Below are 27,810 nucleotides of genomic sequence, written 5' to 3'. Positions count from 1 at the left end.
TTATGAGACTAATGCCAGACCCAACTATTGTGTAGAATTTAGTATCATTTCATTACAAAAAAAGTACGGTGAGATCAGACTAATTAGTGTTTAAAAAAAAAAATAAACTTTCACCTTTTGTTTTAGAATTGATACTAAGTATTGGTTTTAAGGCAGAAAAGGAGTAAGGTATGTGGGGTAAGTGACTTGTCCAGGGTCACATGGCTACAAAGTATGTGAGGACAGATTTGAATGTAGATCTTCTGGTCTCCAGGCCAGGCTCTCTATCCATTGAGTCACCTAGCTGCATCTTGAATAGTTTTTTAATTTAATATTTTATTTCTCCCAATACATGTAATTATAATTAGTATATGTTTCCAAAATTTTAAGATCCAAATTATCTTTCTCCTTTCATTCCCTCCTTCCTGAGATGGTAAGCAACTTGATCTGGGTTATACATTTATGATCATGCAAAACATATTTCTACATCAGTCAAGTTGTGAGCAAATTTGAATAATTCTTTTCTAAGAAAATTTAGTACAGTGTTGGGCACATTATAGGTTCTTAATACTTGTTGACTTGACTAGTGTAAAGGATGAATTTGTTGATTCAATTTTGCTCTCTTACTCTAGCTCCTCTTTTGAACAATGCATTTGCAAGAGGCCTGGCAGAAATAAGGATATGGTCTGTAGCTTTAAGATGAAGAGAGGCCAACTGGCCCTCCAATGTATCAACTTAAGTACACTAACCATTTAGTTATACACAATGCCACAAACTTCATGTAAAAAAGGGCCAATTTATAAAGGGAGTAGACCATTGGCAAATGGAACTAGTTTGAACCAAGAATAAAGATGGCGACCCCACCCCCATGTCATAATCATCCTCTACTTTAACAAACAATAACTTCTTAAAAGTGAAGTGCTTTACTGCTTTAAAAACTTACAAAATATTTAAACAATTATTTTTCAATGTTAGCAAATTAAGTGAAACTCTTCTTTGGACTTTTAGTAGTAAAATAATAGTGACCTTTTCTTTACAGTATTATTTGTAATTCTCATTTTACAAAGAATTTTTACATATATATTTCAGTAAGAAAGGCATCTATTGATCCTATTTTATAGAAGAGAAAACTGAGGCTCAGAAATCTGGGTCACCTGCCTAGGTGGAGGAGTTGAATTTAGAGCTCCCAGGCCAGAGTTCTTTCTGGGCATCATTCTGCTTCTCATCTACTCACATGAAGACAATGCAAGCCAATCCCTTCACGTGGGCTAGTTTCTGCCTATGGGCTGTGACAATTGTTCATTCCTCACTATCTATTTTTAGCAAAGGGAAATAAAAGTTGTGCCTCAAATTTACATAATACATGTGTTCCATGAAAAACTGCATACAACAATCATATTCATTTTACTAATCAAGCAAGGAACAAGCATTTCTTAAGTATCTATTACAGAGTACACGTATATGATGTGGCAAGTTTAGGAGATACAAAAAGAGAAAGAGCAGCTTGCATTCTAACAGGGCTAAAGCAAAAGGAGCACATATAAAGAGGTATAAGATACATAAAAAATCAGGGGGGTGGGAGCACTAGTAATTGAGGTATGAGGAAGAAGAAACAGGAATGGAATCATGTAGGAAGTAGAACCTGAGCTGAGTTTTGAAGGAAGCCAAGTAGTCTAAGATGGGGAGTGAGGGAAGAATTCATTCCAGAAATAAGGGATGTCAAGCAGGCTAGTCTGCCTGGGTCCTCAACTGCACAAAAGGAAATAATGTATAATAAGTCTGGAAAGGTAGGCCATATCTGAATTGTGAAGGACTTTTAAGTGCAAGAGGCAAACCTGTTCTAAGAAGGAATAGGAGACATCAAAAAGTTCTGAATGTAGGGTGAAGAGACTTGGGTTCAAATTGTAGTTCAAGCCCTTATTAGCTATATGTATATGGACTAGGCCACTAGGCACATAACTTTCTTGAGTGTTAGTGTCCTTCTCTGCGAAAGGAGATTAATAATAGTACTCTACAGCCTGCGTAAAGGGTTCTTTTGAGCAAAGCACTGTATAAAAATTAAAGTGTTACATAAATACCTTATGAACTATTATTATTATTTTAGAGAGAACTTGAAAATTGCGAAAATATTTTGACAATTAGCAAATTAAAATTTTTACATATCAGATTCTCTTAAAGTAGGACATAGTTTTACAATATAAATTAAACCAAAACCTTCTAGAATATTTAGAGATATGAACAGAAAATTTTAGAATCAATCTCTTAGTTTTTTAGTTCAGATATTTTGTTTTCAATTAAAGCTCAATTCAAATAGAATTGCATTTAACTCCAAAATCAAATACCTTATCTTTAGTTCCAAAATCTAGGAAAGGGTAACACAATTCTGTCCTCCAAAGTAATGCATAGATACTCATCATTTAAATTCTAATTTCACCCTTCTCATTAATTTTGTCACCTAACTTAACTGTGAGCAACCTCTGCACCTCTAATGAATGCCTGATCTCTGAATTGGGGGATAATGTCACAGGTGGAGTTCAGAGGATAACACTACTAAAAATAGCCCTTTTGGGTAAACATCAGGTAGTATTATTTTGCATTGGCTGTACATAATTGGGAAATATATGGTCTATGGGGTTTTTGTCCTTTTTTACTGTGGTTTTCTTCTAGCAGTAACTGACCTTACTGAGTGGAAATCAAATGCTGCTACCCACACTTATAAAGTCAGTGTGAAGAAAAAGACACAGAGGAAACCAAAAGCCAGCTGCAGCCTTGTGAAGATCACTCTACAGGGATAGACAGCATCTCTTTAAATTTAATAAGTTAATTAATTAAAAGATATTCAGGGGGGGAAGAAATCTTATTTCAGTTCTGCAAGATGTTTTCACTATAAGCATCTGAAATATTTGGAAATGAATATGGTAAGGCTCAAATTAGCACTTACCCCAAACAGGAACATGAATAGTCAAGCTATACCCAGAAGAACACTTTTTCTTCTCTCATCTTTCTTACCCCATAATTGCTAGGCACAGCAGTAGCATTATACAAAAAAGGTATCCTAGCTTCCTTTACTTGGCTGTCCAGCTCCACACTTCTAATACTCATAAAATCTCAGAGTCAAGAGATCATAGAGTAATCTAACCTAACTTCTACCTGAGTGGTACATATGGTATAGATATCTGTCTCTCATGTACCAGAGATCTGACTACTCTTCTGTCAATGGGCTTACTTATGCCAATTTAGCATGTGGATAAAGAATGAATGAAGGTTTGTTACCTACTCTTTTCAAATATTTTAATCTGAAGATAAGTTTTGGATGAAACATAAAAGGTAGACATAGACAGATACCAAAAGTTAACTTAGTCATAAGATGTTAGAGCTAGAATGAACCTTAAGATCACAAGTCTGGGGTTTTAAGGGAGCTTTTGAAGAAATTGAGGGATTATGACTTGCCCAAGGTCACACAGTTAGAAAGTGCCAAAGGTAGGACTTGAATCCAGGACCTCTAGAACCAGAGCTTTGCCCACTGCTTCCACCCTTCAGTTCAATCCCTTATTTTACTAATAAGGTAAGAGAAGCCCAAAGAAATGGGCCTAGAAAGATCTCAATTTCAGCCCTTTCCATTATATTGCTGCTGCCACTTTTTCATCTAATAGACATATACCTTGGAAAGTACTTTATTCTCAACACTGGGCAATCTTAAAAATCACATGCACAAAAAAAACAATAACAATTTAAAATCACCTTTTAGTTTCTCAAGTCAAGTGATTTTAACTTTCTTTTATAAGGGACTTCATCATTGCCCAAGCACACCTGGTCTTTCTCACTTTTTATCCAATTCTCTGTGCCTGCATTACCCTTGCTCTCATTTCTGCCTATCCAATATCTAACCAGACAAAAGGTCTCATACACATGTACTCTGAGAAGCCTTTCTTGACAATCCAAGCCAAAAGTGAACTTTCCTTTCTCTTATAGGAGTTACTTGCTGTCCTTAAGTGCATATACATAAAGCCTCTAAAACTGGGCAAAGACACTTAAAGGGTGAAGGGGTAGGAAAGGAGGAAGCATTAAAGAGTTTTTTAACAGAGGAGTGACATGTTATGCTAAGAAATACTTAGCCTGGTGGCAGTGAGATATAGTCACATGTGTGTGTGTCTTGGGAGAATGGGTAGGGCTAGAGTCAGGAAGTTAGTTAGGAACCTGCTACAATAAATAATCCGGGAATATAACTAGGAGAATCAGGACTAAGGTGGTGATGGGGAAAGAAAGGGACAAATATGAAAGATATTTGAAAGACAAATCAACAGGTCTTAGTGATTGATTAGAACACTAATGATGACTAAAATTTCATTAAGCTTGGATGATTAGAAACATGGTGGTTCCATTGAAAGAAACAGGTAAAGTAGGAGGGGGAAGCTGGAAAGGAATTAATTTTGCCTGACAATCTGAGACTGAAGCAATGGCTTAGTATCCAAATATAAGGTCATAGACTAGGAATTAGGATATATATTTTATTTCTAGCTTGGGCAAAGGCTCCTACTGCTGTTAGGCAAGTCAGTCTCTTAGGATCTTGGATTTACTTGGTAAAATTTGTAACAACACTCTCTACTTGGGAGATAGCAGGATTTAATTGACAAAATACCAAACTAAAAGTCAGAAAGACATGGGTTCAAGTCCTGTTTCTGAAATATACTGGCTGTGTGACTATGAGCAAGCTGCTAACTTTCTCAGAGTCTGAGGCACTTCTCTCTAAAACTGTAAGTTACAGGTAAGCTGCATTACTGGAGGGAGTTTTCACTCTGGGAGTTCACCATACTAAGGAAATCATAGGTTGATACCAAAAGGCTTACTATTTAATAGGCCCAGGAGAATTTCTCAAAAACTAACAAATCCATCCAAAAGCAAAGCAGCTAATCAAATTTCAATCAACAAGTATTTATTAAGCGCCTACTATATGCCAGGCACTGTTTGGCACTGGGGACAAAAAACAAAGAATGAAATAATCCCTACTCACAAGCCATATAAATCAGCACAAACCTATAGGCCCAGGATCTGTAATAAATTTGAGGAATAGTTGTACTGAGAAAGCCACAATTTTAAGAAAAAAATGAGGATAAGTCTTACAGCATTAATGTCTCTTCCAGGCTTCTGATGATGGTTAATCATCAAATACCACTGATACCCAAAACTGGACAAAGAGCTTATGAACTGTGACAGCATGTGAACTAATAAAGATTTTTTAAGGACTAAAAGAATCTTTTCCTCTTTTTCCCCCTCACGATTGGTATTAAGAATAATTAGAGCTTTAGATAAAGGGCCATAAAATATTCCTTGTGGGGCTAAATATCTGATTCTTTCTCCCCCTCCCATTAAAGAGGTCAGAGAATGTGCTATCAGTCAGATGAGTAGTAAAGCAATTCATTTCAAAAATTTCAAGTTAAAAAGTTCAGACACAAAAGATAATTACCCCAAGATCATGATTCTGGAGGGTTGGTCCTCTTGGAGATTTCCTCACCAGCACATACAGACATATGTATACATCTCCGATCAAGAGAGGGGAGGTAGCACATTTTTTGCTAGGCTGGGAAAGTGGCAAGAAGTCAAAACAAAGCACGAGGTAATTGAAATGACAAAGACCCTAAGCTGTAAGGAAGAGCTAACATTTCAGAAGCTCTCCACTGTATGCTGTGGAGAATGCCCCTTTTGTTTCTCATCTAACTCACGGCTTAATGTGAGCAGTGCTGTGTTACTGCCCCTGTCCGGGGATGACTGAGCTGGACCATGTAGGATGCCCAGGAGACTCCCATCAAATGGAGGAATGCTCCTGTACAACAGCAGGCTCTCTGTCTGCAAGGAGGAGGAGGTAAGGGCAGAGTGCACTAGGATTTCTCTAGTATCCTAGACAAAACGAACCTTCATCAGGGAGGAGGGGCTGCAGAAAGGCCATTGCCCTGCTCTCACAATAATACAGAGATACAATCAAGTCTATTGAGAAAACCATTAGTTTCACAAGAAGAAATATTCTTCATACTTTGAAAAGAGTTTTACCATTAACAAATTACGATGTCCAAAAAATCATGACCTACTTTGACACTAGATCCAAGGATTTCCCAAGTTAGGATCTAAGGAGGCACAAAGAAACCAAGGGACCAATAGGAGTGTAGCAGCAAAGAACAGCCTTCAAAGAAATCTAGTCCTGGCATTTACACCTCTCACTGATAATACTCCTCTCTCTTCCTCTGCCTATCAGTCAGGTAGGTCCTTTTTTGGTTTTATTTATTCCTGCTGGGATCCAAAATGTGGAAAAATTTTTAAGGTTCCTTATGTCAGCAAATCTGTTATTAGTCCATAAAACATAATACATGATACATTATTCCCCTAAAGGAAAGTACATTTTAATTGCATGAAAGAAGAGAGCTATGCACAACCATTAAGTACTCAATCCAGTCTGTCAAAGGATGAAGAGAGATGAAAAACACAAAATAAAACAAAATATGAGTCACCACAGGCAATGTGATGTTGGCTAAAGTACAAACAACTGAGGAAGGAGGACCAAAATAATAAGCACGTAGATGATACAGAGACACATATCAGAATCATTTTTCCTCAAAAGAAACTGATGATTTAGAAAAACCAAAAGTTCTATTCTGTCACAGAAAAGGGAGAACCTCGTAACTTGTTTTACTTTAAATTCTGTGGATTTTTAAAAGTTTTTTAGTCTGGACCTGTGATCTTCAGTAAACTCCTTTTAACCAATGTAGTTTGGCAAAGTATTTTGCAACTTCTGGTTTTAGAAAATTGCATGATGGTACCTGAGAAGTCAGATGCCAATCCTGACCCCCTAGGTCTTCCTGACTCCTTGTATCCATTCCTGTAATACTGCTATAGAAGACTAAGTCCTCTCCCACTCATACGCCTACCTTTCCCAAAAGCATACAAATGAATCCTGACTCGGCTACTGAACTGGTCATCTTCTCCATCCACATCATCAAGAAAAAGGAATGTATTTCTCTTTTAAAAGATCTTACTAAGGCAGACTGTCAGGTAATGTGAATAATGAATAACCCAAGAAGTCTCAAGGAAACCCCCTTAGCAGATAATTTATGGGAGGACATGGACAAAAGTTGTATAGGACAAAGAGTTGTGAGTGAATATAGACATCTGAAGGAAGCAATTATCAAAATTTTTACATCTGTTCCAAAGCAATTTACTGAAATTAGCTGAAAAACATATTGGTAGATGGTTGATCTTATTATAGCAGTCACTAGTTTTTACTGAAGATTAGAAATAGAAAAAATTACACACAGAAATTAAAAAACTCAGTCCCAATACTCCAAAAGCTCTTAAATAATTTAACCAATCACAAGAAGTCCTGAAAGAAATGGAAATAGTGTCTGGCATATGAGATTAATCACAGTTCTCCTGTAAGAGCAAACTTTTTGCACAGCTTCTATGAATTGCTAGGGAAGGGAAGTCTAAATCAGGAAGATGCTCTTTGAGACTGTCAGCAGACTTCAAAAATGACTGTCAATTCTGTTGGGTCAAGACTGTCATCTTTTGAACCTCAGCTAAAGCCTAAAGTTAACCTTTCCTGAAAGCTCTCCTAAAAATAAATCAGGAAATAAAATATGACCAAAGGGAACACCTTTCCAGCCACCTGCAGCACAGGCTGAACATATACTGAAACAACATTAACAGATCTCTGGACTGGAAAAAACAGACTTTAATAGCTGCCCCTGTCTCTAAGAAACAGTACACAGCTGAATGTTCTTAAATAAAGAGCCTATTGATTGGGAAGGTGGATTCCATGGTGTCAAAAGACCAAGGAACAGGGGATAGAGATTTCTCATCCTCTGTTGCCTTACACGGTAAACAGACAACACAAAACAGATGGTAGATTGCCTAGTTATCCTGGAGCTATGAGTGTAAGCTCATTATTACCAGAGTTGGCTATGTTATAAAGGCTGAACTTCCAACTTCCCCTACCAGTAAAGAACAGAAAAAAAAAGATTAAATGATCACCTGTAAGAAATTACAAAACTTCCTTCTAGCTCATTTTTCCCTCAACCCATTAAACATTTCATGCTGTTCATCATATGAATTCAAAGGTTGCAAGTATTCAGAAACTGTATGTGTTCAGGGGCAGGAAAAAGCATATAAAAAGTCTCTGGATCACCTGTAAATTTTTATGTTGCTAAGTAACTCTTTATCTCAAAACAGATCTCACCAAAAGATCTAGCTTGTTCATAAAGAAATTTTGCTATCATAAAAGACATTCTAAAACTGAAAACATGCATATCTTTAAGATAACAATGGATAAAGTACTGGACTTAGTCAAGGAAACCCGAGTTCAAATCTTGTATCTGATGCTTACAACCATGAACAAGTTACCCTCTGTGACCCTATTTCTTCATTCATAAAATGAGAACAACATCACCTTTAGTATCTACCACATAGGATTGTTGGGAGGCCATATAATATCAGTTATTATTATTTTTACAATTAAAAAAAGTCATGCCTTAGATAGAATCATTTTGTGTTGAATGAAAGGAGATGAATAGCTCAGTGATCCAAGAAGCAAAGAGAAGGTGGAAAGCAAGGTTATTTAACCCAAATATGAGTTAATAGGTAAATTAGTTCAGCTTTTCTTCCTTATGACTTAGAGAAAATAAATTGTATGGCTAAGTGAATAAGACCATAGAACTTATAACCTTTGAGCTGGAAAGGACCTTAGAAGAGCAGCTGCCTCATTTTACAGATGAGGAAGCTGACCCAAAGAGGATATTATCAAAGGTTACACTGTCAAAATGGGGATTTGAACCCAGGTTAACCTAACTCCAAATTCAGCACTCTTTCTCCAATGTTGTCTTAAAATCAATAGGTCAAAGATAATAACAATCATTCTTGAATACGCATTTTCTCAGTCACAATTTCACCTCATGCTGTTCACTTTGGTATTTACTATAAATCTCCAACTCAAAAATGCTTTTGTTTCAGAGGAAAAGAGTAAGGAGGTGTTTAAGACACATACGAATAGGAAGGAGAGTAAAGATATCATGCTGACACATTACTTTTCTTAACACTTAACTGATATATCTTGAGGTCACTTATACTTTTCTATTTTTTCATCCTCTTTTTAATACCAAAATGAAAGGGTCAAATGGCCATCACTTAAGTGCATCTACAGCTAGCTTCAGTACTGCTAAAATGTTCTATAACAGATGTTACACTGTTGTTAGCCCACTTTTGTGGGGTCAGAGAATGATCTCCCACTATTATCCTACTGACAAAGTCAGTTCTCACAAACTGTGTGATTCAGTGTCACTGGTCTCCTGGCTATTCCTCAAATGAAACCACGTATCTCTTGGTTCTGAGCATTTTCTCTGGCTCTCTTCCCTTCCTCCAATGCCCAGAATGCTCACCCTTCTTCATCTCTATCTCTTGGCTTCTCTAGCTAAAATCCCACCTTCTGAAGAAGACTTTCCTGAACCCCTTTATTCTAGTACTTTCACTTTGTTGATTATCTCCAATTTATCCTAAATGTATCTTTTTTGTAAATAGCTGTTTGTTGGCTCCCTTCATTACAATGTGAGGGCAGGGACTCCCTCTCCTTTCTCTGCATGCTTAGTTTTTAGCACACTGCCTGGAACATAAGAGTTACTTAATAAATGTCTCCTGAAATAACAACTGCATCATCTGGCATATTCAAAACCAGAAATTTGCATTCTTTCACAAAAATACCAGAGCCATGACAAATGATACATGGATAACCACTTTCCTGAAAACTTATAAGGTTCTCGCACACCAAGTTTAAAAAATAAACACCCCTACCTTTCTAAGGATTACTTAAAAACAATTTATTGTTTAAAACTTTTGGGCTCTCAGATTTCAGAGTAATTTCAAAAGGACCTTGAGATTTCTTGAAAGTGACTCTTTATGGGGGCAGCTGGGTAGCTCAGTGTTATTAAGAGCCAGGCCTGGAGATGGGAGGTCCTAGGTTCAAATCTAACCTCAGACACTTCCTAGCTGTGTGACCCTGGGCAAGTCACTTAACCCGTGCTGCCTACCCCTTACCACTCTTCTGCCTTAGAACCCATACATGGTATTGATTCTTAGGTGAAAGGCAAAAGTTTAAAAAAAAATAAAAATAAAGTGACTCTTTAGAAAACAAAATTCTTAATCCTTTCCCCTTTGGTCTCTGCAAGCTCAAAAATCCCATGTCTAACATTTCCTCAGAGACCTGTCCATCTCCTTAGTCATTTTCATTGTTCTTTTCTGTAAGTTAAGTTTTGTAAGAGTTACAAATAGCTATGGCTGGGGGCAGGGCTGCCAGTTGAAGCTTGGAACCTTGGGAGATTCATTAGAGCTGTTGTTATTTCTATTGTTTTGCTATTTATTGTTGGAATTATTCTGTCTCGTTAGCATTGTTGTTGAATGCAGTAGGGGACTTACTGAAATTAATCTGAGTTTTTTATCTACATGATCTAACAAGATGAGCTGGCCAACCACACAAAAAGCACTTGCGTGTTGTGTTGTTGTTGTTACTATTGCTATAATTATTGCTGGAATATTGCCTGGACCTGCTCTGGGATCTTTGAATTAGGAGGGCAAGATTTTTTTATTTCCCACACCTCCTTTTGCTTCCTAGCCTCTTTCAGCTGTTTTTTTTTTTAAACTCAGCTATCATGGGATCCTTGTCACTGTCATTAGTCTTGATGGGCTTAATATCTTTAGAATCATGGACATACGAAGCAGTCTGCCTAATGTCCTCAATGGATAATTGTTCCCACCCAGAGCAATGCAACCTAAAATATGTCTGGATAGGGACAGCACAGCCCTTCACAAACTGACGTCTTATATGCTGGATGGTCTCTTCCAATTGTGCATCCTGTAAACCAAGCTTTGTCTCAGCAGCTTCCACAAGGTGGTCTACATAGATGCTTAGATGTTCATCTACTTCTTATATGATTTTCTCAAATTTTCCCCAATGGTTAGACCTTTTTGCATGGAGTCTCATTGCCTCTAAAAAATCATCTCTACGGTGGATCAGATAATTCATGTTTGCTGGAGAACTAATCTCCAAGTTCCTATATTCCTTAGGTCATGATGTTAGATTAGGATTTGTCCTGGTTTCACTAATAAACTTTTCCTTCTCACCAGGAGAATAAAATTCCGTGAGAAGAAATTCAACTATCTCAAATGAGGGATTATAAAGTTCGCAGGCCCTTTTTATCTCTTTAATATTTTTATGGGGATCGAGGTAGAATTTTGGAAATCTTCTCCATAGAATTTCGAAGTCATTCCCTGTGAAAGGCTTGTATCCCTTCACATGGAGCACCCCAGAATCATTCTGAAATAAAGTCTGATCACAAACTGGCAATATAGTTACTGCTGCTTTAGCCCCCTTTTCAGTATTCCTAGTGTCTATATTGCCATTGTCCATTGCTTTGTCTAATTGGACCTTATATGGATCCTTTTGTTGACCCTCAATTATCTCTACCTGCATGATTGTGTTCGCATCTAGAGACTGACCCTCTCTAAGTTTCCTATTAATCTCAATAAGTTCATGCACTTGGTCTTTCAATGCTGTAATAATTTGTTGGGAGTCAGTAGGTGTTCCACGGAGATGACTTATAATTTTCTTTATAGGTCAGAGTCTCTGACATAACAACACAATCATAGCCCCTACTGTAGGCAGGTATGCAATAACTTCTGCTATAGTTATAGCAAACCACTTGTAGTTACCAGAGAATTCAACAAGACCCAATAAATAGTTAGATATAATCACCAACCAAAGTCTAAATGCTACAGTCCAAAACATGTAAAACAAAATAAAACTGCTGAGAAAGATGAAAATCACCCTCACAATTGCCATCTTCATGTTTATATAATAGAATAAGGTCCAAAACGAAACTGGGTATGCCAAAAACTGTAATGATCATTGACAGGAACAGTAGAGATAATATACTGGCTCAGAAGAAATGAAGCAAAAAGCCCAGATGTCAAAAGAGCTTTAAGCCTCTCTTTGGTGTCACCAGGAAGTCTATGGATATAATCAGACTTCCTTCAGAATTCCCTCAACCAGTCACAGTATGTTCTTCAGGAAAACTAGTTTCCTGGCAGTCAACTGCCAATCAGTTGATGATAGATAAATTAGTATTGTAAAAATAAATGATAAAGATTATAACTCATTTGACTGCAAATGATATGATTGGAAATCAGTCACAACTTCTGAGGATGAAGCTGGATACCTCTCTGTCCCTTCAGACTTCCCTGAAACTCTCAAGGCTGCCTCTTTCACTATTGTTGTCAGGTCAACCCACAAAAGGTCAGTAGATGGTTTAGTTTAAAACAAAGAATTTACTTAAGATATTCAAATAACCAGGGAAGCTAAGGGAAGGGAAGAGGGTATAGGAAATACTAAATTAAATCTAATCCTAATCAAAAATAGTAGATCCAACTGTATTCAGAATGTTGAGGTTGGGCTGGGGCAGGCCTTATAGGCCTACTGATCTTGGCACTACTTGCTTGTTGCTGGTTCAGGCCTACTGAACTTGGCACTGCTTGCCTGTTGATGGTTCAGGTTGCAGCTTGATTGATGAGAAATTGGTTGGATAAATCTTCTGAATATGATTTGAATATAGTAGTAGTTTGATGGATATCTGTTGACACTAAAACTAAGAAGTGATATTGTAATCCCCATGTATGCTGGTTGATCCCTAGCCTACTCAATAAGTTGAGGAGAGAAAGAATTCACCTACCCACCCTGAACCCCGGCTCAAAATTGAATCCCTGAGGCTTGGGCTCTCTCTCCCTTATATAGGGCAACTCTCAACCAACGATAGGTCTCATGCCCTGGCATGGCATCAGGTATCTTTCAAGGTTCCAAGTTTCAGCTGGCAGCCCTGCCCCCAGCCATGGCTATTTGCAACTCTTGCAAAACTTAACTTACATCTCTTAGCTCTCTTTATATTCTACACCTTTTTACATATTGGTGAAGCCCAGAATATTTCTAAAGAGTCTACAATATGAAATGACAGTTTAATTTGTGGAGTATGTGTGGGGAAAAAAAATGACCTACTGAAGAAGAGGATCAAAAAGAATCAGTGGTATGGATCTGGGAATGAGAAGTATGGAAGTGACCCGAAAGAAATACATGTGCATGGTCGCCTATGGCTTACAAAGCACTCTCCTCACAAGAGTCTTGTGAGGTAGAGGTGGGGAAGAATTATTATCCTTGTTTTATAGACAAGACTTATGAATTGCTAGTAAGTCAGAATTGGGATGTAAACCCAGGTTTCCTGACTTCAAGTCCAGTTCTCTCCTTTCTATCATACTGCTTCTCATATCCTGTCCTACAGTGGAGGAAGTCAGCAAGATTTTCTGCTCATATTCTTTCTCTTTCGCTTATCTTGGTTTCTTGTGTCTCTCTCATATTGTCTGTATTTCTCTAACATGCAGGTAGTCACTGAAAAATCTTTAATCTTCTCATAGCTAAACTTGAGTCAATACCAACAACTGCAAAGAAAGCCAGCAGCAGAACATTAGTGGGCTTTGAACATGCTAAATGTTCTAAAAAATCAAATTGTCTAAATTATTGAAATTGCTGCTTTAAAACACAAGTATTGTTCAATCAAATTGCTTTATAGACAGCCTTGTTCGTTGTTTAGGAATTTTTACCTGAATGGTACTTCCTCTTGGGGGACATCCACATAATAACGAATGAAAAATCTCTCAGAGTCTTCTCGCTCTCCATCAGTAACAACACTGCCATTAAGTTTGGAAACTGATGGCAATCTGTAAGTTAAAGCCAAAATTAAGACCCTTTGAAAAACTGAAAGTATTTATCCAGCCTGACAAACAGAAAATGAATTGGTTCAGGATTTAGACTTAACATCCCCAAGTAAAGTAAATTATGAGTCATCCTAATGAGAGTGACACTGACATGAATGAAGATGTAAAGAAATGTCAAACACTGTGATAAGAAAAGAGAAGCAAAAGTCACAAGTTCTGAAGCTGACTTAGGGGGGAAACCCTTTATAGTCATTTCTTACCTTCAGTGAAAAAGGTTCTAGAGAAGAATAAATATGTACAAGCTAGGGAGTTGAGACATTAGAAAATGCATGCAAAGAAATAGGTAAATCAAATGACCCACGAGAATGCTTTCTTTGAAAGTACACAAAGATGGATTCCCTTAATAGGATATTATATGCATGTTTGTCTTTACTGGTTATTTTAGTTCAGATCAACTCTCCATGTGAAGAGGCCATTCATTCCTTCTAGGACATACACTTTATCTAAAGCCTTACAAAAATACTTACTATGTGCTTTATACAGTATCAAAAAAATCAAAGCCACAGTTTTCTCCATGACTACCAGAATCTCTTCACCTAAAGATACATACTATATGGTGATGAGTTACTTCAGGCCTGTAGGAGGCAGAGGTTAAATTTATGTGTACCAAAGGATGCAGGACACTTCAGAAGAGGAAGCTGGGAATGATAAACATCTCTAAATTAATTTACAATTTAAGCAGAAAAAAACATAGTTGTTTATAGTATATTCCAAGTGACCATTTATACTGGCATGGAAAATATGGTTGACTTAAATAGAAGGCAATTCTTAATAAATTCAACTTTCTGGTTTGCCTTGTATTCCAATTATTAACAGATAAAATAACAACAATGACAATAGTAATAACTAACATCAACACAACCCTGGGTGCCAGATACTATGCTAAGCATTTTATAATTATTTCATTTGATCCTCTCAACATCTCTAGGAGTTAAGTATTATTATTATCATCCCTATTTTACAGCTAAGGAAACTGGGGTAAAGGTGAAGTGACTTGCCTAAGGTCACATAACCAATAAATGTCTGAGGCTTGATATGAAAGCAAGTCTTTCTGACTCAAGACCCAGAACCTCTGACCACAGTGCTCAAACCCTACCATCCCTCTTCAAGATAACAAATTCTATTCTGTGGCTCTTATTGGGCTAATGAGTTTTAGTTCCCAACTATTTTTTCTTTCAATCAAAATCCCAGTGCTCCATAAATGGCTACTGCAGGCACACTTACTAGTATGTCTCTTCTTATTGCTCAGCCCAAACCATAGCCTTGTGCTTTAAGGAAGGCCCAGTCACACTCACATTATAGGAGAGAAGAATCAACAAAAACAGACCTGGCTATTACCAACTTCCTCCGCTCTTCAGTGGTGTAAGGCTGCAGAAGAGGTATCCCTAGCAATCTTACTTCTTCAAGTTTGGGGAACGAATTTAGTTTGTCAATGTCTTCCCAGGAATGCAGACCTGCTTTGAAAAAAGCTTTCTTTAAGTAAAAACAGAAGAGAACATGATGAATTTATAAGATTAAAAGAGGAAAAAAAAGGTGTATAAAATTATTTTTTTAAATGGAAACACAGGCCTATACACTAGCTATAGAGCTTGAATTTCCTTTAGCCAAGGATGAAAAGACAGCATAGTATAATGGAAAGCGTCTTGAATTTAAGGTCAGGAGACCCGGGTTTGAACCGTGGCTCACATGCACATGAGCTTGGTGACCAGACAAATCATGTCACAGTTCAGAGCTTCTGTTTCTTGCTCTAATTGAGGATATATAGGTTTTACCTCCTTTACTGGGGTTAGGGAAAGTACTTTGCAAACCTAAAAGTGTTACAGAAATATGAGCTATCTTGAAGCAACACGATGTAGCAAGTCACACTAGTAGCCTTCTTATACTCTCTTAACAGCAGTTACACTTTGACCTAACTGTCAGGTGTGGGGAGGCAGTCTCATTCTAGTGTTCAGTCAGTCACTTTTTTTTATTGACATTGCTAAAAAGATGCCTGCTGGTGGTACATTTTTCAGTTACACTCTGCAATAACCGTCATTGGCTTTTTTCACCTCCAGAACCAGATAGTTACAATTTTTGAAAAGTGTTAAGCCATATTCAATTTTTTCACCTAGCTCTAGGTGATAAATTCTGAAATATGGGGAGATTAACACAACCAAATATGGTTATTTTTCTTGTGTATTGGAAAGATAATAATTTGGATCATCTGAATCCTTATTTGCCAGATATCCTGTTACCTATACGAGAATTTTATTGTTGTTGCTTTTGGTAGGAAGGATAAGAACAAATTAAAATAGAAATCAAAGTGTTTCAATAAACACAATGAAACCCTGACCTTTGGGGACAGAAGATATGTGGTATTTTCAAGACAAATGATCTGACAGATATAAATTGAAATTCTTAAAGCATGCTATAGTAAGTTAAGAATAGACTTTTCAATCCCAAGATGAAATCCCGCCTGCTATGAGCAAATATGTCATCTTGGTCAATATTTGGCTCAGGCCAGAAAAACATTCCTGTAATAATAGAGCTAGTCACGAGTCCATTTGATAATGCAGGTACATCCATTTCAAAGAACTCAGTCCCTTCCTGCTTCTGTCAACCTTCAGCAAGGGTAAAGTAGAGAAGTAATTTGCTTCATAAATAAACCCAATCATAACTGTCCTCCTGGCTTCAGGATGGAATTTGTATCTAGAAGGAGGAAGAAAATAGTTAGCTCAAGGGATGCATATTTGAGAAGTAATCATCTTCCTTAAGGTGAAAAATATATTTCTTTTATTAATTCATCTCCCAACCCAAAACCTCTACTGTCAAGTAAATTAAGTCCATAAGTTGGCACATATTCAGGATTTTTCAATGTACTGATCACTTCTGCTAATTTTTTCCTCTTCCTTCACTTTTAAAAAAGTTCCTTGTTTTAAGGGATAGCTCTCTGGAAGGGGAGAGAGGGGGCACTAATACAAGGGGAAATTTGGGCAATATAATGTCATCAAAAATCTATTTTTTTAAAAAGAAAACAGATCAAGAGATGTACATTTGAAAAATTATCAGTTTCATTGGGGGGGGGAGATTGTTTTTCTTTTCTAATTTATCCCCTACTCCAATAACTTATATTGTCATGTAAATTAAGTCTGTAACTTTCAGTTCTATTTAATGTTATTTGTAGTTTTGTGATTGTTTTGGTATATGAAGGACATATAATTTCAATTTCACCATACTCTTTTATTGATATGGATTTGCTGAGTCCAACAAAATCTTCCCCCTGCAAAACAACTTGGTAACACGCGTCTCTGAACTTGGGAAGGTTGGCTAGTTCTTAGACAAAAGGCATAGAATCTACCACTGGGTAAGAATCAATGCCTTTCCATCTTGCTTAGATTTCCTAAACCTTATATTTGACTAGTATAAGCACTGAGAATCCAGGAGCACTTCTACATCATGATGACACAAGAATGAAAAGTTTGTTGGGGGGCAGCTAGGTAGCTCAGTGGATTGAGAGCCAGACCTAGAGACGGGAGGTCCTAGGTTCAAATCTGGCCTCAGACACTTTCTAACTATGTGATCCTGGGCAAGTCACTTAACCCCCATTGCCTAGCCCTTACCACTTTTCTGCCTTGGAGCCAATACAGAGTATTGACTCCAAGATGGAGGCAAGTTTAAAATTAAAAAAAAAAAAAGAAGAAGAATGAAAAGTTTGTTGAACACTGATTCAATAAATAAGCTAAAAAGTCCAATGAAGTGTAGGATTAAAAGTAAAGCAATCATGTAATAATGAAAATTAGGAAAACACAACATAGGAATTAAAAAAGAGGCAGGAAAATTGGCAGCAAGTTTCTAAAATTAAGTCAAAGTAGGCTTTTCTAGCTAATATCCCTCATGCTCTAATAATCACTTTCTTTTGTTTTCTAGTTCATTCATTCATTTTGCTATTTTCATATAGCATGGGTAATTTCATATAGCACTGACAGCAAATATTCAATTTTCTTTAATGATCTGATGATTTTATCATTGGGGGTCTGACTCCTATCGATAAAGTTAACAATTCTTCTTCAAGTTCGCAGATGGTCTTTTAAGAGTAAGTGTGGCTAAAAAATCCATGACATCATGACTGCCTGGTTGTGAGTCTCCCTGAACTTAGATTTGTTCATAGATGAATGACATATATTCAGTTTTTTCACCTTGGTATGATTTGTAAGTTTTCTAAAATTTAGGGTCTCTCCTAGATGCCACAATAAGGTATTAAATATAAGTACATTTAGCTTGCCATTAGGGAATGATAACTGCTGAAAATTAATACCAAAAGAAAGGATGAATATGAATGAAAATATATACTTTCTTTTTCATTCATGCACAAACTCAGATCAATCTGCATGTGGAATAGGAAGAAATCTGTAGCTTCAGGTCCCACCTGACTTGTGAAGGCTGATGGAACGAAGATTGGGAAACAACCTTGCCAAGGAATCATCAGGCTCCTCGATGGCATTCAGGTGATTGTTAGCCAGGATGAGGGTATCCAGCGAAGGAAACATAACTCCTAACTTTCGAATTTCAGTCCAGTCCTGAAGGTTATTATCTGTGATATGGAGTAGCTTAAGAGATTGACAGCAAATAGAAGAACAAGACACTGTTTCATAGTCATTAAGGCACAGGAAGAGCTCCTCCAACCTGCATAAAAAGAAGCAAAGATGTTTTCATTTCACATTTAAGTCTAATATAGATAAGTCACATATTTTTCCATTTACTTGTTTAAATTGAGTACCTAATCCATGTAAGAGATCTTGTCAAGAGTTACACAAGATACAAGATGTGTAAGACATGGCGACTCTACCCTATTATCTTATAATCTTATCTGAAAGGACAAAACTAATCCATGTGAAATACATGTAAATAATATGAGTCTATAAAAATTCAAAAGTAAATTATGTAATGCAAACTGTAGTATAATAGTAGTTTTTAGAAAAGGAAGAGATCCGTAAGAACAGCAATAATACATAGCAGATTCAGGAAGGTAAGCTATGAACTGTGCTTTAAAGAATGAATAGGGGGCAGCTGGGTGGCTCAGTGGATTAAGAGCCAGGCCTAGAGACAGGACTCAAATCTGGCCTCAGATACTTCCCAGCTGTGTGGCCCTGTCACTTAACCCCCATTGCCTAACCCTAACCACACTTCTGCCTTAGAACCAATACACAATATTGATTCTAAGACAGAAGGTAAGGGTTTAAAAAACAATTAATGATAATAATAAATAAAATAAAAATAAAAACGAACAGCATTTGAAAAGGGAACAGGAAGGAGGGAGGCTATGATACTATGAGCAAAATTAAAGATGACGTTTGTAAGGCATTATATGCCTTATATTAGGCAAAGTAAGAGGGAAAAAAAAAAAACCCAAACAAATTAAAATAGAGAGTAGGAAATAAAATTAAGTAGGGTAGGGCCAGATTACAAAGGCATGACAATTTTTATGTATCTAAACAATTAAAACACCATCATTTCATAAACGTTTAAAAAGATTAAGTCTACAGCTATACACAAACATGAATATATATTTTTCATATACTGTTTATTAGTTAGGTTTTGATAAACAGCATCAATAAGTTCCTCTTTGAACTGTGGAAAGTATCCCTTTCATTAGAAATAGCAAAAAGATTTCCATCACAGCGGCTAAATCTTAACACACCTTGGAACAACTAAGATCCTGTAGTGGAGTATTGGTGATCTGGTAGTGAGAAAGACTTCACTTAAAAATTTAATCCACAGGATAAAGCCCTGGTGTCCAAGAGCTACCAAACTCCATACAGAATTCCAAGGGAAGTACTCCTGGATCATCTTAACCCTACCAATTGATCTCAGAAGTTCTCTATTTTAAGTCCATTCTCCATCCAACCTACAGTAATGGTATTTTGGAGATTAGGAGAGGCAATTAGGAGAAGCCATAAGTATTAACAAAGATGACCACAGATGACACCGCACCTCCCTCCCTTCCTTGGGCTCTTGGCTTACTCTGGTAACTCCTGTAGTAGCATATGGACTGTTTCCCAAGAAGCTTTGCTATTGTTGAGGACGAGTTTTCTAACCCCAGAGAAGGACCCGGCACACGTTCTCTCTAAAACTGACAAATTCAAAGGATTGGAACTCAGGTTTAGAAACTCCAAGTGGGGAACATTTGACACAATTTTACTGACCTAGGGAGAAAAAAGGAGAAGAAATATTAGATTGTAATCAAATCTTTAAAATAGCATTAATACTTAAGTCAGCTTCTAGGAGTGTATTATCAAGCAAAAACTTGAGTCTCACTTCACTCTGGTCCCTAACAGAATAAGTATAGTTTTGTTAAATCCCACAAAAAGTTTCTAATCACTTCCTATAGTAGAATAACACAACTCATCAAAGAGAATCAGGAACTTGTTATTTTGCCTTTAGTACATTTTTTTATACTCCTATTCAGAATGTTCATCTACAAAAAGGAACATTACAATTTTAAAAATTTAAACTATAACTCCTAGAGAGCAAGAAGCAGGAGTTTATAAGTTTTATACTTCTTCAAAACAAAATGTAAAATTAAAAGTTTACTAAAAATTCTTGTCAACCACTTTGTAAGATCACAACTGGTTGGAAGGTAAGCCAAGAATTATGTATAAATCGGTGTTATCTGAAGAGATTAAATTGAAAAAGGGATATTTCAAATTGTCCCAACCAATAAATCATTTTTTAAAAAATCATCTATACCTGGACAATAATCTAGAGGCCATGCTCACCGGGGGTAGGATTTAAACTGCCACAGCAAATTGTAGAAGTGGGAAGACTTTACCTCAATTAAGACAAGTCCAGAGTAAGAAGTTTAGGAAAGGGAAACTTGGGGAGTCCTGGCATTGCCAAAATGTGAGAGTTCTAGGAATCTTGGTATATTCTTGTCTGAACAGCACCCTCTCACTCCCCCCTATCTACACACATACATATCCCAACACATGTACACATATTTCCACACATATACACTCACATACAGAGCACAGAATGCCAGAAATTAGGTCTCTACCTCCCACTCAGACCCCAAATATAATGAATGCCCAGTTATGGGCTCCTTGGCCCAAAGCTGTGGACAACTTTAGAGTGGTTAGAGAGTAACAAAATGTTTAAGCAACTGAGGCAGATGACTCCCATTAGGAAAGTGCATATAAATTGGGATTATTAAAACTGGAGAAGAGAAAACTAAATAGATTTCAATTTGACTCTACCAATATATCATCAATGATGAGGGTGTGAATTTAAGTCATTTTTTCCTGAGGGCAGAATTGCACCAATCGGTCATTATTCTGCAGTCCCCACTGTGATATGCAACATGCATCTATGAAAAAGCTGGTTCAGTAGATGGTTATGAAACTCAGCAAATAGAAAAATTAAATCTATCTTTTAGTTTCATCAACCCCAAGCTCAAAAAAATGAGTAATACTTAATAAGAAACAAATTAATAATAATTCTCCTAACAAAAATATTTTTAATATTATGAGTAATAATGGTCTTGAAGTATATGATGGATTTTTAAGAGAAAGTAGTGACTAGTTGTATTCTCTACTGTGAAAAGTAGAGGAAATGGGATTAAATTACAGGATGATATGTTAGTTAGGAACCAAATTGATAACAATTCTCCAAACAAAAAATATTTCCTACATCCTAATTTTATAAGAAATGCAAATGATAAAGAAATTTGACTGTATAAGAAATGCTTTCTGCAAGGCAACTTTTAGGTAGTATCCTGAGGGTAGACAAATTTAGTCTCAACCGTCCATTATACTATATTACTGAAGTATAATGAGAATTAGGGGATGAAGAGCCTGAAGTACTATAACATACTCAAATCAGATTAAGCGGAGTTTATTACACTATATTAATACTAACATATTTTGAAAATTTATGTATGTTATTATACTAATGGATTTTGGAAAACTCAACAAGAACTGAAGCAAAAAGTATTTTCTGATTAAACTTTCAGTAAACAAGAAATTTCAACTAACCAGAATACACTTTCTCCCCCTAAGTATACTAAGGGTTTGATAGTATAAGAATTTCTTGATAGTTTAAGCATAGAAACATAGGACATACGAGCTAAGAAAACCCAAGTTCTGAGAAACTAAATGATGTCTCAGAGGGCACAGAGCTAGGAACTCTGGAAACTTGGCCTGGACTTTATAGATTCTGCTCTTTTCACTCTCCCACAGAGTTTCCTCTTAGACTTTGGAATAAGTGTCTGGCATTTTTTATGGCCTCCTTCTTTAGGATCTTAAAAAGAGGACTAAATCTCTTCTACCTAGCATAACTTAGATATGGTCACATATGGTGGCTAGGCTAGGATAAGATCATCTTTTAAGGACTCAATGATCCTATGATTTAATAAGGGACCTTTCAGTCTGGCTTCAACAAAAGGAGAAACTATAGTTTTAAGAAAAGTGGGAAGAAACATTTTTAAGATAATATCTGTAATTTATACCCAAGCTATTCATGATCCAGACTGAGTAGTTAATTGCTCCCTCACCTCAATGGTCTGGTTTAATTTCTTTCATAAAACAGTTTTGATAAAAAGGAAAAAAACAAGATACCTTGGGAAAGGTCAGACAAAAATCTACTTGGTCACAACCTCCAGTTGAAGACTAAAGAATATACATTTCTTTAAGCTATGCTGTACAGACTTTGAGGTTGGTGTTGCAGAGTTTAGGAAAAAAAGGTAAGTCTTTCCATGGCCATAGGATTTCACAATTCTTCTCACTGCCATATTCTCTTAACCCTCAAAAGTCAGTCAAGCAGCAAGCTGTTAAATTCAAATTAAATTCAAAAGACAATCATATTTACTTAAATCCATGCCAGATTTTATTATCCTGAAGTCAGGGCTCTATTTAGTTAATAGTAAAATTACATATTATTTTAAGATAAATTTGTTGAATTGAATACTTTCTAAACAAGTGTACTGTTGAAAAAGCCTGACTCCAGATCATAAAGACAAAATCTGAACTACAATGATCTGAAACTATACTAGTGGTCATCAACTGCCTGGCAATGGATTCTATTAATCCTAGTAAATTTAAGTCATTTTCTGGCTCCAGATATTCCCCCTTCTACATGAGCCTACTTTACTAAAGTAGTGCATATAAGTCTGGACAGATGATAATAGGAGAGTAAGGGAGATAAATGAAGGAAAAACAAAACAGGACAAACTAGAAGATGATATTTTAAGGGAAGCAATAACAAATACATATATTCAAATGAAAAGTCCTTGAGAAGGATTAAATGCTAACTAGGAACTCTACTAGGACAAATATAGGTTGCACCATCAAATAGACATATACTTAAACATCATACTGATTACAGATTTCTCTTAGATTTTATATAGGTCAGAACCTAGGGAAGGTACAACCTAGATTCACAATATGTAAAACTTCGATTTCATATTTTGATGTAGACTTGAGAAAATCTCATTGCACAACACTTTGCCTCAGTAGAAGAAAAAGGCAAATTATTTATAATAACTTCTCACCAGTCTAGGCATAAAGCTATGGCCATACAGAACCGGAAATGTGTCTCACTTTCCATTTGAGATGTCTGCATCGTTAGGGCTATTTCTATTACCTATTAATAGCTTTCATCAATGTGTGAGCAAAAAAAAAAAAAAAACAAATCTTAGAAATTTCTTACCCAATCGAGGAATATTAAGGAACAACAAAATATGTACATGTAGTTGAAGTGACCTAGAGGAGGATGCATATGGGACGTGCTTATTCAGGACAAACCTTAAAATGGTCAGTCAAAAAACATTTATTAAGCACCCACCAAGTGCCAGACACTATCAAAAAAAGAGGAAAAGCAGGCCTTGTCCTCAAAGAGCTCACAATGGAGGAAACAAAATGCAAACAATTAGGTATTAAGAAGAATATATACAAGATAAATAGGAGATAATTAACAGAGGGAAAGCACCAAATTAAAGGGAACTGGAAATAGCTTCTTGTAGAAGATGGAATTTTAGCTCTCACTAGTCAGGAATACAACTGTCTAGTAGGGTTATTAGGAGAAATATCAAAGTGCAAGAAAACTGTCAAGTACACTTCTAAAAGTTATGGAGTATGGGCAAAGCATTAAAACAACAAAGAGCCTTGGGCATGTGTAGGATCAGACACATAATCTGTTTGGCAGAAAATGTTCTCCACATAGATGAAATATGAAAATGTACATCTTAAGAAGAGGATATTCCTTCATTTCATTCAAACTGGCAGCAGTTCACAGATTACATGCAAATGAGATAACACAGATCTCAAAAAGTTTAGAATGGGACTAAAAGAATGTAAGAATTTTAATAAAATTATGTATGTATATACACACACAGAGGTCATGAGTTGAAATGAGATTGCAACATATTGGTAAAGATGGAAAGGAATGGCAAGAAAAATAAGGCAGAGTGATAGACTTGCTTCAATCTCTTACCAAGGCTGATGTGGAATCGGCACAACACTTAATAACCTTCCTCAAGTCTCAGTTTCCTCATCTACAAAATAGGGGGTTAAGCTATATAACATGTAAGGTACATCTGAGATCTGGTATACATGATGTGCAAAGTGCTTCACCAGTTAATCCAATCAATAATCCAGACAAAGGAGTCTATCCCTAGTTCACAAAAGAAGAGACTGAAGCACAGAGGAATTAAGTAAATTGCTCAAGATCGCAGGGAAAGTTAAAAGCTCCGGGATGAAAAAAAAAAAAGTATTTTTTATATATATATGTATATATATATATATACACACACACACACACACATATATACATATATATGTATATATATATAAACATCTACTTTAAAAATGGGATACACATAGAGTTCATGTAGACTTAACCATATTTCTCTCTCAATCTTACAGGTGGCCTCTGTCAAATAAGGACTAGAGATTATAACTGGCAAGGTGAGGGGTGTGATTATGGACTTAAAATCATGTTTAAAAGATGGTTAGCTAGTATCAATCACCTGAAAACACTTAAAAACTCAACTAGAAGTTTAAAAAGATTTGGATTAACTTCTTGAATAAAATAAATGAGTCAAATTTAGCAAAATGAATAAACTTCTTTTCAATAACCATAGTTTCAAGCTTTATCAATCGCTATGTCAGTTTACAGCAACAGATGTTGAAGAAATAGTAGAGACTAAATATAGGTTGTACAAACTGTTAACCATTAGATATTTTAATGTTTTAGTATTGCTTCAAACTTTTGGAGTCTCATTTACCTCTTGCCAAACTCAAGTGTTTTGTGCACTAAAAGAAAACACAGGAGTAGGAACAAGGAAAATTCAAGAATTACCACAGCCAGATAGATGAGGTTTGAACGTGTCTAAGTCACTGTGATTATTTTTCCTGATGGATACAAAGTAATAAACACAAACCTCTAGTGAAAATCAGAATTCAGAAGAATTCAATAAAACAGACACATTTACCTCTTTTGAAGCAACCAAAAGAAATAATGAAAGCATTACTAAAAACAACAATGATGTGATTTGTGCTGCATTTCACCTATGTGCAGCTATGTAACTTTACCTCATGCCAGTCTTCAAGTTTATTGTCAGAAAGATCTAATTCAGACACATGGGCACAGAAGGCAGCAATTTCATTTTCATCTCCTGCACAGGTAATTCCACAGCTGTTCAACACCAGTACGCTTGGGAGGTTGAGTCGATCTGAATCATGGGGGAAGAAAGAAAGAAAGACACCTTTGACGTCAACCTAACTCCTGTCTGCATATGCCCATCCCTGAGACTTTAAGAAATAAAAATCAGACTGCATGAAATTAACACAGTACTGGAAGGTTCAAGAAGTAAAAAAGATTTTAAAAAGTGTTGTGTCCCCAGGGGAATGAGTCAGGCCCAGGAGGAAATTACAAGTATAAGATCAGAAGCAATCCAAGAAACTATTTGATCTTTATTCTCTGGAAAGACCCTAAATTTCAAAGGTAGTACAATACAAAACAAAATATCTCTTGACTATTTCATATTAAGAGCTAAATATATGCCAATTAATATCCAGATTACTATAGCTCCCTCCCCGGTTTCAAATTTTTCTTTTTAGGGGGCAGGGGAGAAGGAGGAAGAAAAATAATAATCATTTATTAAGTTCCCATCATGGGACAGATATTGTGCTAAGAGCTTTATGAATATTATCTCATTTAATTGAGATAAGTGCTTTTATTATCCCCATTTTACTCTGGGGCAAACAGAGGTTAAGTGACTTGCTCAGGATCAAACACCTATAAAGGGTTATATATTTGTATATTTCCCAGCTATTCTTCCCCTCCCCCTACCTCCCCACCTTATTTGTGAGGAAATTCTCCAAATCCTGCCTTTGGAGACTCTTCCATGCCTTTTTGACACCCTTTATGTCTAAGCCATTAATATACCAGTTAAATCATCTTTCTTCTGTTAGACAAAAATGCAAGTCTACCTAAGTTAAATGGGCCCACTTAAACTCTTGTAGCTCTTTGTGCGTATTTGCACATAGTACATAGAAATATTTTCTAGAATCATTCATTATTGTACTTACTAAGTGATATATATGTTTGTGAATTCCCATTTCACATCCTTCTTTGTTGTTCATGGCATTCTCCACACTTATCATACTTTTTATTTTTTCTCTCTACCGTTTGAATTCTCCCCTATTTTCAATGTGAAGCCTTCTCTCAGCAGCACAACCATCAATCCTTCTAAACTCCTACAGTACTCAGTGTCTACACAATTCACTGGACAATAAACATGTTAATTGTCAATTATAAATTAACCAACAAGTTATTTACTGTTATGTGTCAGACACCATACTGGGTGCTGGGGATACAAATACAAAAAATTAAAAAAAATCCCTATTGGCAAAGAACTTACATTTTAATGGAGACATTACATTAAAACTATTTTATGTAGATATGACTAGAAAGCAGCCCTCGTGGGCACAGACTATGTCCTATACTTCTCACTTCCACAAAAGTGCTTTGCTTAATAAAAACTAAATATTTGTTGTTTGACTAAAAGGAAGAAGACAGGGTAACAGAAAAAAGTTGGTTTGAGGGGTCATTCTTATGCAACTAATTTATGCACCTTTGGGCCACTTAATCTCAAAGTTAAGTTTGAAAACACTGCCAGGTCTTGGGGCAGCTAGGCGACTCAGTGTATAGAGCATCATGGTTGGAAACAGGAGGTCCTAGGTTCAAATCTAGCCTTAGATATGTCCTAGCTGTGTAACCCTGGGCAAGTCATACTTAATTACCAATCTTCTGCTTTGGAATCAATACTTTGTATTGATTTTAAGACAGATGACAAGGGTTTTTTTTTCCCTAAGGATATCAGGGGAGTGAAAACACATTAAAGATTTTTCATTTACTAGCAATTCTGAGAAATTATATTGCTCAAGTAACTGGACACAGAACAAAGTATTTGCAAAGTAAAGTAGTATTCTGGTTCTATTTTCTAGTTACCTTTCATTGGAGAACCCTGAGGTGTGGCTGGAACATGAACTCCCATTCCAGGACCACGGCGATAGGGAAAATTCTCAGGACTGTATTTTTCACATAAAACTTGCATGAAACTTCTTCCACTTGGCTGATCCATCTTCCTTTCTTAGAATTCTATATGCAACAGAGAAAACATCCAATTAATCAATTTAGCAAATATTTTATTGAGTAACTATTGCATATCAGGCACTGTGTCAGCCACAAATACATATATGGCAGAGTCTAACACTTCCAGAGCTTATTAAGTAGACAGAAAAACAATTCTTTATGGATCTGTGATTTTGTCAGTATTTCCTCCATGGATACAGGTCACATCATAATCACTGTATACAGTCTTTAATAGTTGCTGTGGCTAAAAAAAAAAAATCATCACCTTGGGACCAACATGATGGTGACCACTCTGAATTTAGCTAGGCTGGTCCTCAGGAAAATAGATTGGCATAGTCGTTGATAATCCAG

General features: G+C 36.3%; 1 protein-coding gene across 1 annotated transcript in view; it reads right to left on the bottom strand.

The window, feature by feature from the left end:
- LOC123239132 (alpha-tectorin) overlaps nucleotides 1-27,448 on the bottom strand; it is a 165,210-nt gene extending 137,762 nt beyond the window's left edge. Inside the window, exons 1-6 of the mRNA XM_044666406.1 lie at nucleotides 27,316-27,448; nucleotides 25,395-25,534; nucleotides 19,831-20,012; nucleotides 18,236-18,492; nucleotides 15,158-15,284; nucleotides 13,657-13,773 (exon numbers count right to left, since the gene is read on the bottom strand). Coding sequence (XP_044522341.1) covers nucleotides 13,657-13,773; nucleotides 15,158-15,284; nucleotides 18,236-18,492; nucleotides 19,831-20,012; nucleotides 25,395-25,534; nucleotides 27,316-27,448 — 956 coding nt within the window. The remainder of the gene's footprint in view (nucleotides 1-13,656; nucleotides 13,774-15,157; nucleotides 15,285-18,235; nucleotides 18,493-19,830; nucleotides 20,013-25,394; nucleotides 25,535-27,315) is intronic.
- Nucleotides 27,449-27,810: the final 362 nt, after the last annotated feature.

The sequence above is a fragment of the Gracilinanus agilis genome, chromosome 3 (assembly GCF_016433145.1).
Source record: "Gracilinanus agilis isolate LMUSP501 chromosome 3, AgileGrace, whole genome shotgun sequence".
NCBI lineage: Eukaryota > Metazoa > Chordata > Mammalia > Didelphimorphia > Didelphidae > Gracilinanus > Gracilinanus agilis.
This window is presented reverse-complemented; position numbering and strand designations above follow the sequence as displayed.